General features: G+C 32.0%; 3 protein-coding genes across 4 annotated transcripts; 1 reads left to right on the top strand and 2 right to left on the bottom strand.

Annotated features, from left to right (window-relative positions):
* Positions 1-1,128: 1,128 nt before the first annotated feature.
* Positions 1,129-11,615, bottom strand: LOC124956320 (tetratricopeptide repeat protein 14 homolog). Of its 2 annotated transcripts, none has more exons than XM_047511981.1 (14): positions 11,480-11,615; positions 10,574-10,770; positions 10,335-10,459; positions 10,166-10,242; positions 9,948-10,070; positions 9,463-9,677; positions 6,935-7,075; positions 6,652-6,843; positions 5,858-6,554; positions 5,425-5,732; positions 5,014-5,189; positions 4,688-4,814; positions 3,257-4,541; positions 1,129-2,960 (listed from the first exon to the last, which is right to left on the bottom strand). In XM_047511981.1, the coding sequence occupies exons 2-14, from the start codon at positions 10,732-10,734 to the stop codon at positions 2,841-2,843; spliced, it is 3,747 nt and encodes a 1,248-aa protein (XP_047367937.1). In that variant the 5' UTR covers positions 10,735-10,770; positions 11,480-11,615; the 3' UTR covers positions 1,129-2,840. The 2 variants fall into 2 exon arrangements, with proteins under 2 accessions (XP_047367937.1, XP_047367947.1); XM_047511991.1 differs by having other exon boundaries at positions 5,014-5,150.
* Positions 11,616-12,322: 707 nt separating this feature from the next.
* LOC124956977 (mannose-P-dolichol utilization defect 1 protein homolog) lies at positions 12,323-14,460 on the bottom strand. Its single transcript, XM_047513508.1, has 5 exons — positions 14,038-14,460; positions 13,420-13,485; positions 13,156-13,288; positions 12,853-13,057; positions 12,323-12,788 (listed from the first exon to the last, which is right to left on the bottom strand). Exons 1-5 carry the CDS (start codon positions 14,123-14,125, stop codon positions 12,537-12,539), a joined length of 744 nt encoding a protein of 247 aa, XP_047369464.1. The 5' UTR covers positions 14,126-14,460; the 3' UTR covers positions 12,323-12,536.
* Positions 14,461-15,848: 1,388 nt separating this feature from the next.
* On the top strand, positions 15,849-21,770 carry LOC124956903 (tubulin glycylase 3A-like). Its single transcript, XM_047513294.1, has 13 exons — positions 15,849-16,414; positions 16,795-16,998; positions 17,073-17,293; positions 17,413-17,540; positions 17,951-18,224; positions 18,322-18,535; positions 18,608-18,698; positions 19,509-19,679; positions 19,745-19,998; positions 20,102-20,298; positions 20,376-20,654; positions 20,758-20,955; positions 21,060-21,770. Exons 1-13 carry the CDS (start codon positions 16,255-16,257, stop codon positions 21,297-21,299), a joined length of 2,631 nt encoding a protein of 876 aa, XP_047369250.1. The 5' UTR covers positions 15,849-16,254; the 3' UTR covers positions 21,300-21,770.
* The last annotated feature ends 1,726 nt before the right edge of the window (positions 21,771-23,496 follow it).

Below are 23,496 nucleotides of genomic sequence, written 5' to 3'. Positions count from 1 at the left end.
AAACGCAAAATCGTAATTGAATCGAACGATTATCGATACTAACGTGATCCTTCTTGTTTATACGAAAAACTTGAGTAATAATAATAATAATAATAATACAAATTAAAAATATCACCGAATATTGATAAAAAAAAAAAAAAATGCTTGCACCATCTCCCGCACGTGAAGGTCGACGCTAAACTGAAGCGACTCGAAAACGTTATCATATTCCGCGCTACCATTTCCCCCTCTCCCCCACCAACGCCAGCCGCCGACGCCATAAGGCGCGAAATACGCATGTTCACTTTCAAAAATAGTGCGAATCCGAGAGACTCAATAAAGAAACATTTTTATGATATTTCCTGACGAACGATTATAACCAATAATGCAAGATTACTTGATCGATATATGCGTAATCGATAATTTCATTTTTTATCTATCGATTATCGAAATAATAAGATATATTTTTTAAGATATACCTTTACTTATTTTCGTTTTCTTTTTTTTTTTTTCTTCACAAAATACGTCGTTAACGGTCTTATCGAAGTTCAAAAATCATATACGAACGCGTAACGATAAGTATCAATATATTTCGAGAATCGTTTAAATCTAAGATCTTTCCAAACTTTTTTTACGTATCGAAATATGTACTTTACAAAAACGATCATTATTCACGAGAATCATAATATTCACGAGAATATCTAATAATTTGTCGGAAATCATAATTCTGATATAAAGAATTTAAAATTAATTTTTATATAAATGTACTAGCTGAGAGAAAAAAATTTTATATAGAAATAGTAAATCGACTTTAAAACTCTTCTAATAAACATTTAAATTATTCTCGAATTTTCTATATTTAATTAAATTTTGAAAATCTCTGACAAACCTATACATATATATATATGCATATTTTTGAGATAACGATCTTTATAATTGCGTAAAAGACACGCATAATTAAAAAAAAAAAAAAAAAAAAAAAAATTTATTAATTTTTATTATATCACATACCGTAAATTCTTCTCTGTTGTGTAAGATATATATATATATATATATATATATATATATATATATATATGTGTGTGTGTATATATATATGGTGGATAAACATAAATATCAATGACATTGATCTCTCTCTCTCTTTCTCTCTTTGTAGTTTTACAATTATATATATTTTTTTGGATGATTGAATTGTACAGCAACTCGTTTACATGTAACATATATGTGTCCTACTACGTAAATTATTTGTAATATATCTTAAAATAAGCGCTCTCGTATTAAAGAGAAGGAAATAGTAACAAGGTTTGTATTTTTTTTCTTTCTTTTTTTTTTTATTTTTTTATTTTTTTTATTTTTTTATTTTTTTTTTCCTTAATGAAACGTATATCTGCAAAGGGACGCTCTAATAAGATCACGCGATCAAAGGAGTAAAATGACTATCATTCTAAATATGCATAGTTTGTTTTGTATTTGAGCAAAACAACGCAGAATGTATCGCAAATTCTAAAACCGCGCGCAACGGTAAGGGGAGAGGGGGTCCAATAATACATGATCTTTCATGAAACAATTAAAATTGTTATTGAATTGTCAAGAATAATTAATGATAAAATCGTTTACTTTATGATCTGCATAAATCAACTGACTTATTTTTCTTTCTTTCTTTCTATTTTTTTTTTCTTTTGATTATGCTTAGATGTTTTTTTTTCTTTTTATTTTTTATTTATCTTTTTTTTTTTGTCGTAACGAGTTTTCACATTTGTTAAGAAATGTACAAACGAAATCTAATAAATCATTTTAAATTAATAAAGAAAGAGTTTCTGATAAGATGATATATATATATATATATATATATATATATATATATATTTATATATATTTATATATATATATATATAGATAGATGTAATATGAAAAGCCACTCGCGAGATAAGAATCAAACCCAGAGCCAAATTTGACGTTTCCATTGTGATCGAAAAAGAAAAAAGAAAAAGAAAAAGGGAAGAAGAAAAAAGAAAAAGAAAAAGAAAAAGAAAAAGAAAAAGAAAAAGAAAAAAAATGAGAGAGAGAAAAAAAGAAAAAAAGAAAACGGCATATCATACAACTTACGAACTACGTTTGAAGAAGTTAAAGAAGAAAAAATTCGCGATGTAGTTTGCTAAAATAATGATCATCCGATTTCTTACTCCGTAGAAACATGGTATACATATATTATATCCTCGACGATCCGTAGCGAGAGTCTTCAAAGTTCGATACGAATGAATTCTTTTTCCCGTTATTATTACGATAGATATATAATATATCGAGCGCATTCACACGTTCGCTACATATATATAAGATATAACATAGTAGTAGTAGTAATAGTAATAATAGTAGTAATGTTTAATAGTTAATAGTAATATTAGTACTAGTAGTAGTAGCAGTAGTAGTAGTAGTAGTAGTAGTTTTGGGTTTCCTCTTGCAAAACCGAGCAAAAGAATGTCTCGTACGATTTTATTTACGAATACGGATGAAACGTAGATATATAATAATAAACTATACACGATCGTCTCGATATTATACATTTAATGATATATCCGCAAAAAAGGACGAACGAGAAAGAGTTCGTTGGTAATTAAGATAAAAGGATTCTTAACGATCATAATGGCCGCCAGTTAATAATTTCAATAATTAACGTCCGTGATATTTATTACTTGATAATATTTATGTATATGTACCGCACGTTATCGGTACGAAAAATTATAAAAGATTATCTCACGTGAATTGGTCGATCGCTGGTGACTAGGCACAGCCAACGTGAGGAAATAGAGAATATCACAGACGAAGGAGAAGAGAAGAAACAGCGTCGGCAACGGCACGCATATCTACCAAATCTTAGCTGCAAGGGCTCTCTGCATTAATACATTCTTGCTTCGCTGCTTCATGCGTTCAATGAAGTACTCCTTGCCTTCCAGGTTATCGTCGACAGCTCCAACTTCCTCGCTCTGGCAACAAAGGAGAGTTAGTTGGCTCCTGGGTCGTACTCTCTTGCACGTGTGGCTCATCATCATCATCACCATCACCATTATCATCATCATCATCATATCATATCATATCATATCATCATATCATATCATCATATCATCATTATCCTTATTATTCCATATCATCATGACCATTTTTCATCATTATCATCTCATCATGATCATCATCCAGAGTTATCATTTATCGTCATCAGCAAGAAGAAGTTAGGCTGTTCTTTTTCGAAAGCCTAGATAGACACAGAAGTGACCTAACCAACCTTGTTAGCCGCGTCGCCCCCCTCTCCCTCTCCCCACCTCTCGTAGTCATCATCATCGCGTTCTTCGCCCTCGCTCAGAGGTCCATCTTGTCTCTTATTGGGAGGAACGCTTGATCCTCCGGCACCTTGCTGATGATCCATTACGTCGTCACCGCCTTCGAGCATCTTGTTGATTTTCTCTTTGGCTTCGTCAACTTTTCTCATTGGATCGGGTGAATAACTGCGATCGCTATATCTATCGCGTGATACTGCCCGACGATCTCTAAAGTCTCGCCTGTCCCTGAAATCGCGGAAGCCCTGCTTACCGTGGAAAAATCTACCACCACGGTTGCCACCACGTCCACGTCCACCGCCGCGATTGTTGAATCCACCGCCACGTCTATTGCCGAAACGATTGTTGTGTTGATTATTGTAGAATCGATTTCTGTTTTGGAAGTTATTGCCACCGCCACGATGATTAGGATTGTTAAAGCCTTGAAAGCGTGGCTTGTAATAAGTCCCACGATTATTGTACAAACGAAATTGTCTCTTGCGATAATAGCCTCTGTCGCCGGACCTACTGCGACTACGACTCCTAGTATAAGATCTTGATCGTGATCTTGACCTTGATCGACTATATGTACCGGACGGCGAACGGCTGTATTTTCTTTCGTAACTGCCGGATCTTCTGTTGGAATAAGAACGCGAACGTGTTCGCCTTGGAGATCGAGATCTCGAGGAACCAGAACTGGATGCACTGCGAGATCTACTACGAGAACGCTTTCCTGGTCTGTCTCTGCTCATTCTCTTGGAAACCGTACCACCTCCTCTACCACTTGATTCGCGTTTCTTAGGCGTCTGTCTGTGCTGTCGATCAGTCTCACTATCGGAATCCGTTCTTGGCCCTTTAGCCTGATTCTGATTCTTTGCTGGTGGCGGTGGACGCGGAGGTTCCGGTGGATGGCCACCTCCACTTCCAGGACATTGACCGATCGGTTGGAATTTACCACCGAGATTGCTGCCGGAGCTGAACTTATTCGGTGTACCTTGAGGTACTGATATAGTAGGGTCCTTGTAAGATTGAAACTTGTTCTGCGGTTGCGGAGTAGGATATTTCACTGGTGCTTGTTTCGGTATCGGAGGTTCCTTAGGTAATGGTGGCGGTGGTGTAGGGGCAGACATCGGTTGGGCAGCTGCTGCTCTCTTCTCCGCCAATTCTCGTTGCATCTGTTTGCGAATATTCAATGACTTTTCTAACGCTGCTCGCTGCAGTTTCTCCTCTAGCTCGTTGTCATCGTCTTCGTCACTGTAAACACAAAATTTCATTCCTCTTCATTTCCATTCGAACGTAACCATCTTTTGTCATTTTTTTTTTTTTTTTAATATTTCCAAAAGAGAACCATTTGAAAGAAGTTTTTTTTTTGCAAAATTGTACGATATGCAAGATCTTACCTAGCCGCTTGAGCAGCCTTCCATTTAGCATTTAACGCAGCTGTATCTAAAGTAGGTACTTTAGGTTCAGGATGAATTAACTGTGACTCTTGTTCAAAAATGTCCGTTAAAGGCTTCCTCTGAATTTCTACGAAAGAAAATAAAAATAGAAAGAAAAAAAAGAAAGAAAATCAAAAAAAAAAGAGAAAAAAAAAAGAAAAAAGAAAAAACAAACACATCTCATGAAGCACATATACAATTTTAGTTATCATTATATTAAAAAAAAAAACAAAAAAAAAAAAAAAATAAAAAAAAAAAACAACAAAAAATAAAAAAGAAAAACATACCTTTACGCTGCTGAGCGGTCATGGGTATTCTGGGTTCTCGTTCATGATACGCTTTTGATGCCTCATCTCTCTCCCTTTCCCTCTCTCTACGTAGTTCCTCCTCCCTGCGTGAGCTCTCCGCGAGCTTCTCCGCGTTGCTAAGAGGGGAAGGTATGTCATTATACTGTGCTACATACCTAGTAAATATAAAAACATAAGTAGAATGCGATATCTTTAGATAAAAAACAACTTCCGAGTGTCGATGCCAACAGAAAAGACCACAATTGAGATCAACTTAATAAATGAATTTAAGTACTTAGCATTCTTATAACAGTTGATTAGACTAATTTGAATAAGGGGAAATCTAAAAAAAAAAAAAGATAAAATATCTCGAATGTCATTACTACCAAAAAATTGTCTAAGGAGTCCAACCTTTTTAGGACAGCTGTTTCTTTTTCAACTTTCGCATAATAAGCATTTAGTTTCGATTCGAGTTGTTCCAAATCTGGTAAAGACGACTTTTTCAATGCCTCCAAATCTCTTTCAAGTTTATCCTTATTTTTACGCTTCTTTCGTTCCTCTTTCTTCTTCTTCTTTCTACTCTTCTTATCCTCCTTCTCCTTATCCTTTCCTTTCTTCTCCTTTTTCTTCTTTTTCTTCATTTTTTCACTTTCCGAATGCTTCTTTTCCTTTTCCCTTTCTCTCTTCCATCTTGCAGTTTCTTCCAAGAACTTCCTTACCTGAAATGAATATCATGAGAAACGAATTAATCCTACAGATATATATTTATTCCTTTTATATTAAAACAAAAAAGGAAAGGTACCGCCTGTACATCTAACATAACATATACGCTCATTATGCTTACCTTATCTTCGTAATCTGAATCATCCTTGGTTTGTTCCAAAAACTTGCGCACTTTAATTTCATAATCATCCATCTTTTCCCGGGTATTAGCATTATAAGAAACTGGTGCAATTACATCATGAGCGGCGGTTGTAGCAGCCGGAGGATTGTTGTATTGAGCCATTCGCTTGCTAAGAGGCGAAAGTGATCCACGATGATCTTTCTTATGTTTCCGTTTTCTGCTTGGCGAACGAGATGCAGATCGCGAACTCCCAGAAGACGAGGAACTGCTCGAATCCGAACTAGATGTACTCGATGATCCACTCGATGACGAACTAGAACTGGAGCTCCATCTTTGTCTTTTTTTTGATCGAGATTTTCTTTCCTTCTTACGTTTCTTTTTCTCCTTTTTATTGTCGCCAACGTCGTTTTCAGTTTCGAAACTTTTAAACGTATCAAGGGGATTCAAAGAAGACGTTAGAGTCTTTGATTTGATATATTCGATAGAATTTCGTGCCTCTTCATGATATGGTGCTATAGCTAAGCAATTTTCATAAGCTTTCTGAGCTTCATCATATTTCTTTTCGTCTTCGTAACTGCGTCCAAGTGCTACCAGAGTTTCGGCCATATATTTACGAGCATTCGCATGAGTTTGATTCAGTTTCAAAGCAGTTTCAAAATCGTCGATCGCTTTCTTGAAACTACCGCTGTTCGCGTACCTAGAACGAAAGAACAAAAAGACAACATACAAAAGTGTTATATCACAATTATATTAATGATAAATGATTAATTATTATAATATTATAATAAACTTACAATGCTCCTCTAGCAACTAAGCCTTCAACATTTCTTGGGTCAACTGATAGTGCTTTATTAAGACACTGAAAGGCTTCAGAATGGCGGCCAGCTTTGAAGTGATCTATTCCTTCGGCAACACTTCGGAATGCCCACTTGCTTGCTTGTGCCTGTCTCAATTCTGATGCATATTCATTGGGAGGAAAACGTTCTCTAAAAATATTTAATACGAATAACGATCAATAGAAAGATATTATTTTATTATTATTTCAAAATATAAAAATTAATTATAATTATATTGTACCTTAGGCCAACCATGTTAGAATGATTTTCTTGCCCTAGACCCATCAAGTCACAAAGATATTTTATGTTGTTTGGGTTGTTGAAGCCAGTACTATTCTCCAAGAGCGTTTCATAACTCTGACCTTTGTTGTCCACAGCTTTCCTACACCACATAAAAACAAATAATACATTATTGACTTGTAAAGATCATTGTCAAAGACCAGTGGCACAGAAGAAACCAAAGCTACTTCGTTAACGGTAAAACTAAAGACTTGATAATCATGATGACCGAATTTTCACACTCCTTAATTAATAAAATTAATCAGACGCTGCGTAGATATAATTATTTGATTATTTTCAATTTTTTGACATCTCGTCTTGTTTCTTTTATATATATATGTGTGTGTGTATATATATATATGCGTGTGCATATATACATATATATATATACAATATAAAATATATATATATATACTTCTTTGGTCGTCTTCTTGAAACATTTATAATGCAAGGATAATATGGTCCATCCATTCCTCTGGAACGCTGATTCTTCTTTTCGATCTGCATGAATTATTCAAAGATACGACACTAATGCCAAAGATGTTTTATAAGTTATAATCCCTGCTCTCTTTCTCTCTCTCTCTCTCTCTCTTTCTCTCTCTCGCTCTCTCTCTCTCTCTCTCTCGCTCTCTCTCTCTCTCTCTCTCTCTTAAAGTAATGAAGAAACAAGATGTTTACATCTTCTGGTATTAGAATCGTTCACGATCTATGTTTATACCGTTAACAAGCAGCAGGGGTCCAAAAACAGGGATGCGGTGCAGAAGGTCGATAAAATTCCTTTGTATATATATATATATATATGTATTACCAGATAGTTTCATAATTATAAATTTAAAATGGTACACAACCTCATTATTATGTAAACTCGTCTCTCACCTTTCATGTACCGCTAAGACGAATATTTCTAGATTTTTGTATCATGTTTGTAATTCAGAGATTTTCTCAACACAAAAGCACACAGCCTATCATCAATCGACGATGATTACATAAGTTTTTGGTGCGATAAAATAAATTGCATAGCCCTAGGATAGGTCGGGAGCCACGCCTGAGTATATATTATCTTCCAAGTTGACCAAAAAAATTTTTTTTTAGATGTAGTAGTAGTAGTAGTAGTAGTAGTAGTAGAAGTAGTAGTAGTAGTACGGTCGCCTGTTTTGCATTTTGTTGAGTCAATTTGAATATGACATCATTTTTTTTTTTTTTTTATTTGTCAATATAAGCTGTAAGTTTAAATGAGGCATTATTATGACAAGGCGCGATTCTTTTGAGGCTTAAAGGTATAGGATGGGGTGTTTAAGATTTGGGTTGTTTGGTCTCTGCTTTTAATTTCAGCTAAACCACATATGTCTTCTATTCGAAATTAATAATGTTACTACTAAAAGACTGAGTGTATAATAATAGTGTATAATATAACATTAGATATTATAAGGTCGTACAAGGTTTCCTTCTAATTTTATTCTTTTTTTACATTCTACTAACATATTAAAAATGTCCATATCCTGTACCAAAGAAGGTTATAATTTAGATTACATTATATGATCTGATAAGAGACCAAACAACAGTAAATCATTATTATACCTACCGTCTGCAGCACCCACTCTGACCATTCAAGGCTCAACGTCTCAAACTGGAAATTCAACCTCAAAAGACATTGATCTCATTTGGCGCCATAGTTTGGCTGGTGCTTTGAGAGTAACATATCACAAACGTAGATACAATATGTGCACAATAGAGCCATGTCAACCAATGCTCAAGGTTTGAATCATTTGTATCGCATTATAAATTCATCATCATACTGACTATCAACTTTTTATGTTACAGAGTGTCTGGCACCTAAATTCATAAAAATGTGTAAGAGGAATCAAATCTCATTTACCTTGACTTGTTAGTATCACAGTGCGTCTGTTAAATTTCAATTTTGTTTGCCCAACACACTGTTATTCTTACCTTTTCTTTTTACAATGTGTTAAAAAAAGAGGGGGAAAAAAAAGGAAATGAAGGAGAAAATCGAAAAAAAAAAAAAAAAAAAAAAAAAAAAAAAAAAGAAAAAAAAAGAAAGAGAAAAAATAAGGAAATCGCAAATCTGTGTTCATTGATTAACACACAATTTAGAAATATGATATTTTCATAAGAAATGCAACCAGCCATAAGTGATGAAAATGCTAATGTCATTATCATCACATTAGATAAAAACCTTTGCCTCCTTAAATATAATTGGTCTTATATGTGATCATATCATATATGAAGTCAGATTTAAGAAAGAAAGAAAGGAAAAAAAAAAAAAAAAAAAAAATGTCTAAAAGAACTAGTAGAGTATTTTAGATGTGCGAGACATGTATGTATATAAAAGCTAAGTGCGATGCACGTAATAAGACATATTCAAGTCTTGTGTATTCCTTTAGTGGTAGACATGTTAATTAAACAGAACTAGCGAAGCGTGTAAATGCAAGAAATTTTCTACCGTACTTATCTATATTTCTCGTAACTTACTTATAAGCTTCTGGAAGATCGTCAGAATGAATAAGACCCATAGGTGGATGTGGGGCTTGGCCCTCGCGGGCAGGCATGTTCATTACTGCAACGACTCGTTCCGCCTCAACGTTAACTTCACTGACTACGACGCAGACGAGATCATTTGCCATGTAGCCTCTTGTAACACCTTTCTTGTCCACCGCCGGCACAGTGGCCGTATTCAATATTAGAACCTAATTGCATAACACAAAAACAAAATCATTTAATAACACTCATTCATAAAATTAATATTAATATTTTATCTAAAAAATATACATTGATTCTAGAAATAATATTATATATATATATATATATATCTTTACATCTTCGTACCAAGATATTTTTACAAAAATGTTCTTCATCTTTTATGTAATTATATTTATAACTTATATAAGCAACATTTGAGATACAATAATTTGATAGTAAAATAATATCTGAAATATATGTATATTAATAATATATACCTTTACTCCTAACTCAGTAACAACTCTAGGACAATCAGAGCAGTTGCAAAGAACCTTCAGAAGAAGACCAGGAGCACTTTTACTCATCACTTGTGCATAAATTACATCTCCGACAACTAAACTCTGCAAATTTTTAATTTGTTGACATTAGAAATGCAAATATAATTTCATTAGATATAGCTATCAAGTAAATATAATCGTTTAAGAAATATACTTACTTCCAAGAAGTTTCTGATACGTTGAGATTTTTCCATAGTGACAAAAGTATCGAGTCCTGGCATTGTTGCATAAAATTCTGAAAATAAATAATATAATAGTTTCTTAGAATGAGAAAATATAATAACATAATGGAAATAAGATAAGTGAAAACATAAAAGAATATTTTACCTTCATCTCCTAATTCTTGCTTAATAGGCTCTATAGTCTTCTCAAGATTTGCTTTATCATAAAGAGCATCTGCTTTCTTAGCGAGGAATTGCTGAAGCTTCAGTCTTTTTCCTCTATCTCCGAAGCTATAATAAAAACGTAAATGAATTGTATTTTACGTTATTATGCAATCATAGATATGAGTTGTATGATAAAGAAAATTATGACAAAAATATCTGAAAGAAAATTTAATTACACACCTAAGTGTTTTCTGTCTCTGTTGATAAATTTCAAAATTGGGTTCCTTGAGATTGAGCATAGCCAACTCATTCTCGTTGCGTTCTCCTTCCCACACTTTCTGCAACTGCTGACCATGGTAGTTTAATGCCTGCGCAACAAGGCGCGCGTCCATTGATTCCATTTTGACTCAGGAAATAGAGCAACCTAACCTGTAAGACTGTGAAAATCCGTAGGTTCGCATGGTTCTTCCTTTTTTATTTATAATAATACAAGGACCAATGTGGTATATCTTAATAAATTTCAACATGCATCTGCCTTTAATCGATTGCTGCTACGAGATCCAAAAGTATGTAGGCATTATGCAAGAAAACCACCTCTCAAGGCACAGTCCAGAAGCCAAGGACACGTGCATGTAAATCTCGGTTTCCACCGACTGAATATCCATAAATCATAATACATTTGATTCCACTTAGCATTCTTTCTTATTAAAATATTGATGCTCGTGTAATACTGATTATCGTAAAACCAAGGTCTCCAAATTTAACGCTATTCTGCGTATCATTACTCGTCAGACAAAGCAAATGTTCAAGAAACCGGGTGCCGAAGGTCGATTTACCTGTGTGTAGATGATCTTTTTTTTTTTTTTTTCCTTTTAGACGGCGATTTTAACAATGTTTAAATGCGTCTAACATTTGTGATGTACTTTTTAGTACTAGTATACAAGACGCTTACATAGGATAAAGGCGCGTTATATTGATTTATCGATAACAAGATGGTCGTCGGGGGAAGCCGGACTGCAAAGGGCGATGACGCCATGACGCTCCAACAGGCCATCTTTTCCCGACGATTGTCCACGCCCGTTATTTTTCGTCTCATGGGACGATAGACCCATTTTTCGTCCAAAAAAAAGCTGAAATATTACTCACCGTTGCTCGAGAATTACGTTCCGACGATCTGACTATGAAATTTCTGAAAATATCACGGTCCACTAAGCTGCATCGTCGCTGACGAAACAACTGCGTTCACACGATCTAGCAAACGTTGTACGACTCATCGGCAGGAGGGAGCCGGAAGAAAGAAACTCCCGAGCATATGTTGGCGCATGCGTACAAATGTTTTAAAAAGACGACCAATAAGGAATGAATTAAGCGACCATTCTCGACGCTGATTGGTTGCTATATACGGACATTCATATTTACAGGTTAAATCAAGAAGAATATTTATTATTCGAATGAGTTTAAATAATCAAATGTGTTAATATAGGATATATATTACGAATTCTAAATTTTTCCTTAATCATTAAAACTTTCGATTTCAACAATTGATATTCCGTATTTAAAATTTTACCTTCTACAAATAATAGACTAATCTGTAATATGGATTCACCGATTAAGCGCCAAGCATTCTTTATTTCCGGTTAAAGGGAACCAATAGTGAAAGACCTACTAGTCATTGATGGCGTGTTTTTTTATCGATTATTTGCCAAGTAATGCTCCAGATATAGCGATAAGGAATAATAAGCGGGTCATTTAAAAACAAAAAATGTATGTTATGAAAATTAATCAAAATTATTTTTATTTTATTTTTCATTTCATCCTATTTTTTTCCTATTTATTTTTGATTTTATTTAGTTCGTGTATATATATATATATATATATATATATATATATTTTTAAAAATGATATTAAAATTCACAAAATGTGTGTAGTAACTCAATATTATTATTAACAATAAATATAAATGTTATGTTATTAATAATAATAAAAATAAATGTTTCATCAAATTTATATAATGTAAGATATGTAATAGATGTATAAAATATTTTAATACTTTGTAATTTAAATGATGATATAAATAAAAAGAAACCAACTTGTATTAATCAAGTACCAGAAGCATTTGTATAAATATATATATATATATATAATATACAACATTCTTCTGTCACCATTTGATCTTACATCATATATTACTGATAACTTTCTTTTATTCCTTTTTCTTAGTTTTATCTTTTTTCTTAGAATCTACAGTTTCAACATTCCAATAATAAAGAATTTGTGCAGCTATGATGGCATTTGCAAAAGTTGAACACGAGTACATAACTACCATAGTTGTATCCCCAGTTTCTTGAATAGAAGTAAATATTCTTGCTAATGAACCAAAGAAAAGCATAAAGCCTGTTATTGCAGATAACTGACCGGTACTTCCATTGGAATAATTTGTATAAGCTTGTATGAACTAGAATAAAGGTAATAATGTTTAATATATAAAAGATATTATATCGATATTTTAATATAATTACCTTGCTAATAAGAACGATAGGTATATTCATTGCTTGACAGGTCCAAAGTAAATTAATTGGTGCTAAACCACTTATAACAGTGGTAAGTATAGATATATAACCTGCTAGAAAGGCCGTTGCTTTTGCAGTATCCCCGTTAAAGTGAAAAACCAATAATGCAATTATTAATGTCTGTATACCTAACGATACTCCGTCTCCCCATGAGCTATAAATATAATTATATTTAATATATTCATTCATTCATTTATTTAATATATTCATAAATGATCTAATAATCATTGAAAACATAAAATTTCTCCTTACCTAAACGGAAAATCGCTCGCATAACTGTAGGATGTCATAGCAGTGATAGCAAATAAATCTAATAATACGCTAAAGATATTAATACCTTTGCTATCTTTATTTTTAAAAATTTTGACAATTTGTGGCACTTTCACTAAAATATATAATATATTGTTTTAATAATATAAAATAAATATTGTCTATAAGTAAAGCATAAGACAATTTTATTATTGTTTTAACTGGATACAATCAAATATTGTTAAGTTAAAAAAATAATTTTCTAACCCAATAAGGATCCAGCGATGATGCCAAGTCCTAACATCTTACTCAGTGTTTCTTTGAAACATTCAACTGAAACATTTTCAATATTTTCATGATTTACTTTTACAGGTGTATATATACTGCATATATAATCCATATTTAATTTAAAAACAATTTATTTATATTATCATTAACAAGTCATCAAGACCAATTTCAAATTTAGTGTCGAAAAAAAATCGAAAATCGTAGACTTTATTTTGATTTGCATTCGTTGTTATATACGCATAAACATAAGAATGTTACATTTGTATGTTGTCAAAGATAAATTTTTAAAAACTCTATATTTTTTTCAAAGACATCTGCGATTTACTATACATGTTATGAAAATTTGAGAGAAACATTGTTCTTTTTTTTTTTTGAAAGAATTTTACATCATTATAAAATTGCTCGATTAATTTCTTACCAATTTGAAATTTGTTTTGAACATCATGTATATTCATCCACGTGACTGTTGCATATGTGTATAAGTATGTATTAAATTATCTTAAACATGTAAATATGTATTAAATTATTTTAGAATACTACGTAACTTTACGATTTCTAAATAATAATGGATTTATATAATCAAATATTTTATCTTACCATGTAGAAAATTCAGATCGTCGAAATATATTTTTACACATTGTTTTGTAAAAAAATATAAAGATATATTTTTGATAAAGGTTGCCATGTTCTCACAAATATATATTATTACAATATAAGTTTAACAAAATTCAATCTTATTATTCACACTAATTCACATCTATTGTATATAATAACACGGAGTTAATTAGATTTTTCTTAATTCAATGTATTGTTATTTAAAATTTGTATTAAAACGTTAAAAATTAATACGAATGTTGATACTCGAACGATATAAACTACCAGATGTTCGGTAATGATAAATACAAAGTAGATTCGTAAAGTAAACGATTTTGACTCGCAGTAGTAGGAGAATCATTCCTCTCCACCGTTGAAAAATTAACTTTTCATCTATTGAACTCTCATTTACTAAACTGTACTTTGACAGTAACATTATCTTTTACCAACCGGCTAACTTCTTTACCGATCGAACCGAGCATGCGCACTTCGTCGCATTTTAAAACCGCGAGATTTCGAATCTACCGCATTTCTCGATAATCGATGAAATCACGCTTCTATCTATTTTGAGCGTACTTTGTTCAAATAAGATCAGACAACGACAGTGTCATGTTTATCATTTGTCATTAATCCTTTAGATAACCAATATTGTATCTTGTCAAACATTCTAGTATCTTAAAAAATATCTACTCTTTTCCTATATGCCAGACTTTATCTAAACAGCACATTTTTTCTAACAAATAAAATAATAACTCTGACGAACTTTAGTGATAATTGGTCAGATCCCTTATATCTAATGGTAAGTAAATTTGAACAGATTAAATCCGATAACAATATGACGTATAAATATTAATTGGTTACAAAATGGATCATTCTTTTTACTCGATAACAAGACTGTACGATCGTTTTATACGTCATACAACTTTGATATTAAATGATATTGCTAAATCGATCGATATGCTTAACTTATGATCTCTCTTTCTTTTTTCGAGGTTCGTGTGAAGTTACACATTCGTGCTATTTGATCGAACTCGATAAAGATAAGAAAGCGAATCGATCTCGTTATGATAATCATCGAGAGATAATGTATAAACGTTATTTCACTAGTTAAATTTTTATCTAATTTATCGATGTAAAATCAAAGCCGTTCTATCAAAAATAATGAACATATATTTTTCGGATTCTACTCGAATATCTGATAGCTTCTCTGAGTGGATCAAAGATGTATTCGTACAAGTGGGTCAAAGAACACGAAACGTTTACTTTACGGGAGTGATCTGATTAACCACGCGATTGCTTTGACTTCTTTACCTATATTCGGTAGCACTATGTGCGAGGCCAGAAGGCTGAAACCGAAAGAAGGCACCGTAGGAGGTGCCTGGTACGCTGCTCGTAATCAACCACCACCACCTAGACAAGCCTCTTGCACGCAGGGCCGTTTCCTCTTTTAATATATTTCCTAAAATAATTTCAAACCACTTAACAATATCCTCCCTTACTCCTCGTTTTATCTTTCCTTTTGATTTATCCTTTTCATATATCTTGAAATTATAATAAACAAGGTAATTCTTCCCTTAATAATCGTAATAGCATTTATTGGAGGTATTTAAATTAGATAAAAAAAGAAAAAAAAAAAAAAGAAAAATAGAAAAATGACAGTGTAAAAATTAACGTTGCGATTCTATCGAAACAAAAAAGGAAATACGCTTTTACTTATCTCAATCGGACGTCCCTGAGCTTTAAAACGTCCCTGAGTCACGCGCCTGCGGAATTCCGAATTGCAACCACTGACATATACCTTGTGTATTCCTCGATGAAGAAAGTTTAGTCCTGACCTGGTTGCCGACCAGGTCGGACTTTATTAATATCTTCGTTTCTTTTTCTCGTGAAAGTGGAATGACAAATAGAAATATTTTTATTTTTCGATTTTTAGTAGGATTTCTATAATAATGCCATTTGTGTTCGAAAATATCTTGATATCTTTTAATACGTTCAACAGGTATCATTGACGAACGGAATTAAATGTCCTGCGAAGACACATTTTTATATAAATATTAATTTCAAAATAATTATAATCGCGCGTGAAATTTTCCAAGGTGTTCCAGACAGTAGTAACGACGATCTTGTTGAGGTGGTTCTTCGTAGGGATGAAGCGAAACTCTTGAAAATCAACTAAACGCAACCGAGCAGAAATACTTCGCCGGTTAACAGGTGCGCTACATGAATGCCATCAACGATGCACCGCCGAGTTTCTGGAAATTCGGTGAGGAAAAAGGGGAAAGCAAAAATACAGAAAACATCGATAATTCTGTTGTAAAATGTGACGACCAGCTAGAGATTCATCACGACGATAAAAAAAATGAGGAAAAGCTTACAGAAGGTTTTTTCTTTTTTTTTACACATATATATATATATATTTATTTATTTATTTATTTATTCATTTATTTATTAAGAAGGATGTTAAGAAAAAGGAGTTCATAAATTAAAGATAACATGATCGTTGTTAAATTATATGTAAAAAAAATGTTTTAGTCAAAGCGAGTAAAATATTTACTAGTTGCTTTCAATTCTTTTATTTTCTGTCGTATGTTTTCTTTTTTTTTCTTTATAAATATCGAAATAAAAATATTATCTTGAACTTCTTGTTTTAATATCCTTTATAAATTAAAATTATCAATTAGGTAATTTATACAAATCAACGGAAAAAAAAAAAAGAAAAGAAAATATTATACACATTATACTTTTATTTTACCTCAATAGATTCTCCTTGCGAGGTTTTGGACTCTGATCTATCAACAGAATTATCACCGACACTGCAAGAAAGATTTTTATGTGTCAAACAAAAAGTGAAAGATGCAATAAATGCTCATCATACGTTTATGATATATGGAAGAGCAAGAGTGATTCGTGAAACTTTGCTTAAGAAAGGATGGTGCGAAAAATTTTTTAGAAGAAATTCTAATGGTAATCCATCATTGTTAATTAATTTTTTAATAAACATTTTCCTAATCTCTTTCACGTTTCTTTTTTTTTTTCAGTCGAACAGTATCTACATGTTGAGTCTAATCCGATAGTATTATTGAGGGGTATTGGTGACTTGAAAGATCAACAAAGTGAACGACAATTAATTTCAAGAATGCTGAGTAATCATACCGTCGATTTTCTATGGAATACAGGATCAGAATGGCCTGGTTGGCCTTCGCAAGAAAATAAAACGACGGTATTCAATAGATTCTATCGCGCTGGTTTTACTTCTAAGGTGACTAAGAATTTTCTTAAACATTATTGATTATCAAATGACACTAGAATCTAATTAAATTAACAAGAAGATTTTAAATCAATTTAGATAATATTTTTACACTAATATAAAACCCTTAGATTGGTCTATGTTCAAACGTCAGACAGATGCATTGGTATTACGAAGCTGGAGTAGCTAACACTCTATTTCCACGTTGCTATAATATATGTCAGGGTGATCAGATGCACGCATTTATCGAAGACTTTCGGTAAGAGTCAATTACGTATCGTTTCACTATTCCTTACTGTCGAAATTTATATTGCCTTGGTCTTACAATAATTATCTCTTCAAAAAAAAAAAAAAAAAAAAAAAAAAAACTTGGTCCGAAAGAAAATTATCCTATTGTAATTTTCAATGTAAGATATTACTCATCAAATCATGTTTCATTCATTACTATAGAATTTGTATTGTCTTGTTGGTCTCATAATATTTAAAAAAAAAAAAGCAAAAAAAAAAAAGAGAGAACGAGAGAGAAATTTGTTCTAAAAAAGAAATATCCTATTGTAATTTTCAATGATACAAAAAAATGCAACAACTTATATATTAATATTAAGAAGATTATTACATACACAAAGCTTAGATAAAACGTGAGCAAGAGTATACCTTGCTTCCGATCAGATTCACCACTTGCCTGAGTCTCTTGAAGTGGCTGGTAGACAAAATCGATACCGAAGGTGAGAACGCAACGCGATCACCAACAGGTACGATACCTTTGAAAGCTCTTGACTTTGCTATCAAAAGATGCAGCGATTATATCAGTGCACAATCGCACGAAGACATCGATCGAGAAACTGAAAAGGTTTGGTCTCATCAATGGGACCAGTTTATTGGATGGTATTACAAAATTGTTTCAGACGATGCTGTATTCATTCGCAACAATGTACCTTTTCATGTAAGTTGATAGTTTTATTGTCATCATTCATCATAAATTTTTCAAATCAATTTCGATATCGTTCGTATGAATAAACATGTTTGTTAATGTAAAATAGAAATACTTCCTGGCAGCACGACACTTGTTAAAAAGGATTAAAAAGTATTGGCCACAGATCGATATGGATGGTATTATGAACGTTTGGATATTAAAACCAGGAAATAAAAGTCGTGGTCGTGGGATTGTATTAATGAACAAACTCGATCATGTTATTGCAAAAGTTAATCCCTCGAACAAAGCGGATGCTCGTTATGTCGTTCAAAAATATATTGGTAATAATAATTATTTTTATTAACTTTAGACGTTCAACATATGGAAATTGATTTTCCGTTTGTTGTATTTAGAACGACCACTTCTCATCTATAGCACAAAATTCGATATAAGACAGTGGTTCATTGTGACGTGTGCACAACCCTTAACTGTATGGATGTTTAAGTAAGTTTTATACCAATATACAGGCACAAACACAAAGAAAGAGAGAGAGAGAGAGAGAGAGAGAGAGAGAGAGAGAGAGAGAGAGAGAGAGAGAGAGTCAATATTTAAAGTGAGCTAGAAAAACGAAAAAATTAGGTCAATTATTAAATTATATCTTCGCTACTTAGACACTTTTTTTTTTAGTATAACAGTAAACTTTCGTGCCACGTATTCGTGCTCATCCTTTACGTCGAAATGCATCATTAGCAGTACGTTTTCTTAATAATTATCGTTAATTTGTGTACATTTCGAACAGTTTATAGTCCAAGGAAAAATTTCACTTCTTTGTATTTCTGTACTTAGAAATCAAAGTGTCATTACATGTAGGCTTAACTTATCCGCAAGAAATTGCTAATTACTTAAATACCATAAAATTGGTCTCTCTTAGCCCAGTTCGTAAAAGTACTTTCGTAAATTATCTTACAAACTAAATTAAATGAATAATTGTCGATAGAATAAAAAGTTTAACTATTCTAATCTTCATTAATTCTTCGTGATATATTCTTGAGAGATTAGTGTGAATGTAGCTTAAATATAGATCTATAGAGAAAGAAAGAGAAAGAGAGAGGGGGAGAGAGAGAGATTCAACAGGTTTTATATTCGAGATGAAATAAATTTAAGGAAGGTAAGGGAATATTAGGTATTTGATATTCAACGATGACATAGAAACGACTGAAGTGCAACAGGTTCGAAATATTATAAGAAGGGTTACCAAACACGTTCTCAATATTTCACAATAAAAATGTGAAAAGAACATTTCTTTTCACTTAGGGAAAGCTATCTACGATTTTGTTCGCAAAAATTTTCCCTTACGGATTTTCACGAATCGATTCATCTCTGCAATCACGCGGTTCAATGCAAGTATAAAAATTGCATTGATAGAGATCCAGCACTTCCGGCGGATAATATGTGGGATGCTACGACTTTCAAAGAATATCTCAGGTATGATTCAAACGATCTTTATAAAATCCTATTGTTTTTTGAAATCAAACGAAATTTTGTTTAAGATCTCAAGGTCACGGGGAAGCTTGGGACGAGCAAATTTACCCTGGCATGAAACAAGGATTGGTGGGATCCCTTTTGGCTAGCCAAGAAGCGATGGATCGTCGAAAAAATAGTTTTGAATTATACGGAGCTGACTTTATGGTTATGGATGATTTTTCGGTATGGCTTATAGAGATTAACAGTCATCCTGATATGAGCTATTCTAGTAGCGTGACTACACGTTTATGTAAGCAAGTCATGGAGGATACTATCAAAGGTAACGATAGACACAATGTTTACATTACAATGTATTTACAAATTCTTTTTTTCTCTCCGGTTTTTTTCTTCTCCTTTTTTTTTTTTTTTCTTCACATCGACAGTGGTAGTAGATTATCGAGAAAATAAGAACGCTGATACAGGATTATTCGAGTTAGCATACAAACAACGAATGCCAAGTTGTCAGCCCTATTTAGGAGCTGCATTATCTCTTCAAGGTACTCGTATTCTTACAAGTGAAAAAAAATCTAATTGGAATTTGCATGAATCGAAGACGAGCCTTACGTCAAAAACTCCTGTGGTAAAGGACATTATTAATATAATAATTATAAAATACAATTTACAAATTTGTCAAGGCCTATTATTTAATTTAATCAGGTACCTCTGGCTAAGAAAAAATCTCTGGTACATAGTCAGATAGGACCTGTGATCGTTGATCTGATCGAAGAATTAGAAATTCAATTGGATCAAGAATTTTATTCTTATTATAAAACAGAATCGCCTAATCACAGACAAGCATTACCAGCAACGGCACCAGTATTTCCAAGAACTTCAAAATCATCTGTGCCATTTGAGAAACCTGACAGAATGACAAAAAGCACGTCTGCTGGAACAGTTCGTACTCGTGCGTCTACAAAACATTCTCATTTGGATCAGGTTGGTAAATTTAATAAATCTATCGTTTCATTTTCATCTTCTTTCACGTATATATGTATATATGTATTATATATACATTTTTATATATATATAACAAAATCAGTCGAAGGTAACGTATAAAGAAAAATCTTCAAATCCAAAAATTATAAGAAAAGTACGTGCCACCCCTATCACGACGAACATTAAACACGAAGTGTCTTCTACGAGGCAAACATTACTATCAAAGATTATGGCTTTGCAACAACAATCGTCTTACGTTGTACCGAAAGTAAACAAATCATTTAAGAAGAACGAGGAAAAGGTATGTACATTTCTATTGAAAATGAAAATGTACACACGTGATGCTAGTTAATTAATTGTTTCGTATTATTTCTTTTTTTTCTTTTTTCCTTTTTTTTTCATTAGATCATTCACACAGCTGTACGAGATGCTATGAAGAAATATAAGAGAACTGGAAATATTACAGCTAATATACCAACCATACCGCCTTTACCATCTTTACTTACACCACGTAACAAGGTCGCTCATACGTCCACGACAAAAAATAAAAGTCGAGTATATTCGAAAAAGACGAATGAAAAAAGAAACAAAGTTCTGACGGACGTCCCGAATATGTATGCTTTTGGTCTTAGCTTAACAAAATAGATAAATAAATAAATAAATAAGTAAATAAATAATTGAATAATTAAATAAATAAAGAAGAAACAATTATTTGCCGTTACATATATTAAATATTATATATCTTCATTGTTGATCTAATTTTAAATTTTATCTGTAATCAATGTACAATGATAACGTTGACTCTGGTTGTATATTATTATGGTTTTAAAATCTAACTATATTGATCAAATTTCGAAAGAAATAAAAAAAAATCGATAGTACATATATAGTAAAATTTATTTATCTAATTGAAAAGTAGAAAAGAACTATACCGCATTTCATCTGATCGAAGGATTTTATATTCTATCCTAAATAATTTTTAAACGCGATTGATTTTAAATCAATAATATTGCGAGATTTATTTATTAAAGACATTTAATTATCGTTTTCGTAATCTACATGTATCATGAATGTTCCAGTGTTCCTGTAAATGTCATTTTTAAATATTCATAACTTCATGTATTGTTAAATGTAATAATTAATATTGAATTACTTTTATCGAAAATGAAAAATTCTTAATCCTTATTCGTTTCCCTCAAACGTTGTCGAAGTAAAGAGTATATATATTTAGAAAAATAAAAAAACATACAATCATTTCCGGTAAGTATATAAATGTTATATTTTATTTTATTTATTATTTTTTATGTTTTTATCGTAAAACAAATGACCTACCATCAAAGAAAGATATATATATATATATATTTACGTATGAGAAACTGAAAAGTATGAATTCACAATGTATTAAATACTACTTACTCTAATTCACACGTAATCAATTGTTATTTATGCGTGAGAGGGGAATTATCAACACAAGCATACCGATACGATAGACGCATGGTGGGGATAGCGTTCCCCTTTTGCATTCGTAGTTCATATTTTGTCCATACTCGTCGCTGAAGTCATACACGTTTTGAACAAAAGATAGTGAACAGGCTAAACATTATTTCCGTTCGTTCTGTTACACAACCAAACGATGTTATATTTATAAATTCATATTCACGTTTGCAATATGTTTTATTGGGTTCAATGTTAATGATAAAAGTTTTCTTTTGATAATATTCTTTCATAAAATGGCACAATCCGATCTAATTGTAAATCATCAAAGTTTTCTAAATAAAAATATTGAAACGATAAGGATGATCGAAAATGATATGGATAAATTAATCTTTCCTAATGAAAGGAAAGATAATTTTCAATGTACTTATTTTCGACGTCGTACGTCCAAAACATCGGTCGGTAATTATTTATCGTTAATTCTATATTTAATTAAACATTGACGAAACAATTGAGATAATTAGAATTAATGGATATATCACATTAATATTTGTATATTTTAAGGATAAAAGAAAATGTAGTAACGGTAATCAAACATTGTCTGATGATTCTAACGATAGAACAGACAATGAAAGCGAATCAGAAAGTGTTGTGAATGTTTTAAAATGGTTACAATCTTTACCACGAAATTTTACGAAACGCGATTTAAAAGATAATACGAGTTTGTATAAGTTACAAGAAACTGATCAAAATTTATATCGATTTTATACGAGACAAGAAAGTAGCAAATCTTTTGGATCATTTTTGAAACGAAAATCGATCGATAAAGTACCACTCAAAGGAAAAAATAGTATCCTATTGGAACACAAGAAGAAAGTTGGATTTGTTGAGTTTAACGAGACTCAATATGAATTAGGAAAAACACAAATGAAATCTTTTCAAAGAAAAATCTTAACGAATGATAAGAAATCTTCTGTTAATTCGTCCATTTTTAAATTATCTAAGACATCTGGCAAATCTGATTCACATTCAATGAAAACGAAAAGTCGTCAAAATCCAAATTCAGTAAAAAATAATCAATGCCAAAGAACTATAGGAATATTTCGAAAAAATATTTCGGAAAATAAATTGAAGAGTAAACTGTCAAGTGCGCAAAGAAGAAAGATCCAAAAGAAGATTGCGGATAACAAACGTTTGATATACGTATTAAACGAAATAATAAAGACAGTAGACAAAAATGATCTCTCTGATAGAAAGAAAAATAAATGTATTCGTAAAGATTATAATAAAAAGAAGAACGACGGAGGATGTATTTCGATTTTAAACAATAATAAATTCGGAGAAAGTCGAACTAAAAAACCTATTTTTAAAAATCCTGTAATAGAGAAAACATTGGACGATACTATGA

The sequence above is a fragment of the Vespa velutina genome, chromosome 1 (genome assembly GCF_912470025.1).
Source record: "Vespa velutina chromosome 1, iVesVel2.1, whole genome shotgun sequence".
Classification (NCBI taxonomy): Eukaryota; Metazoa; Arthropoda; class Insecta; order Hymenoptera; family Vespidae; genus Vespa; species Vespa velutina.
The sequence above is the reverse complement of the archived record's forward strand: the minus strand, read 5'-3'. Positions and strand labels throughout refer to the sequence as shown.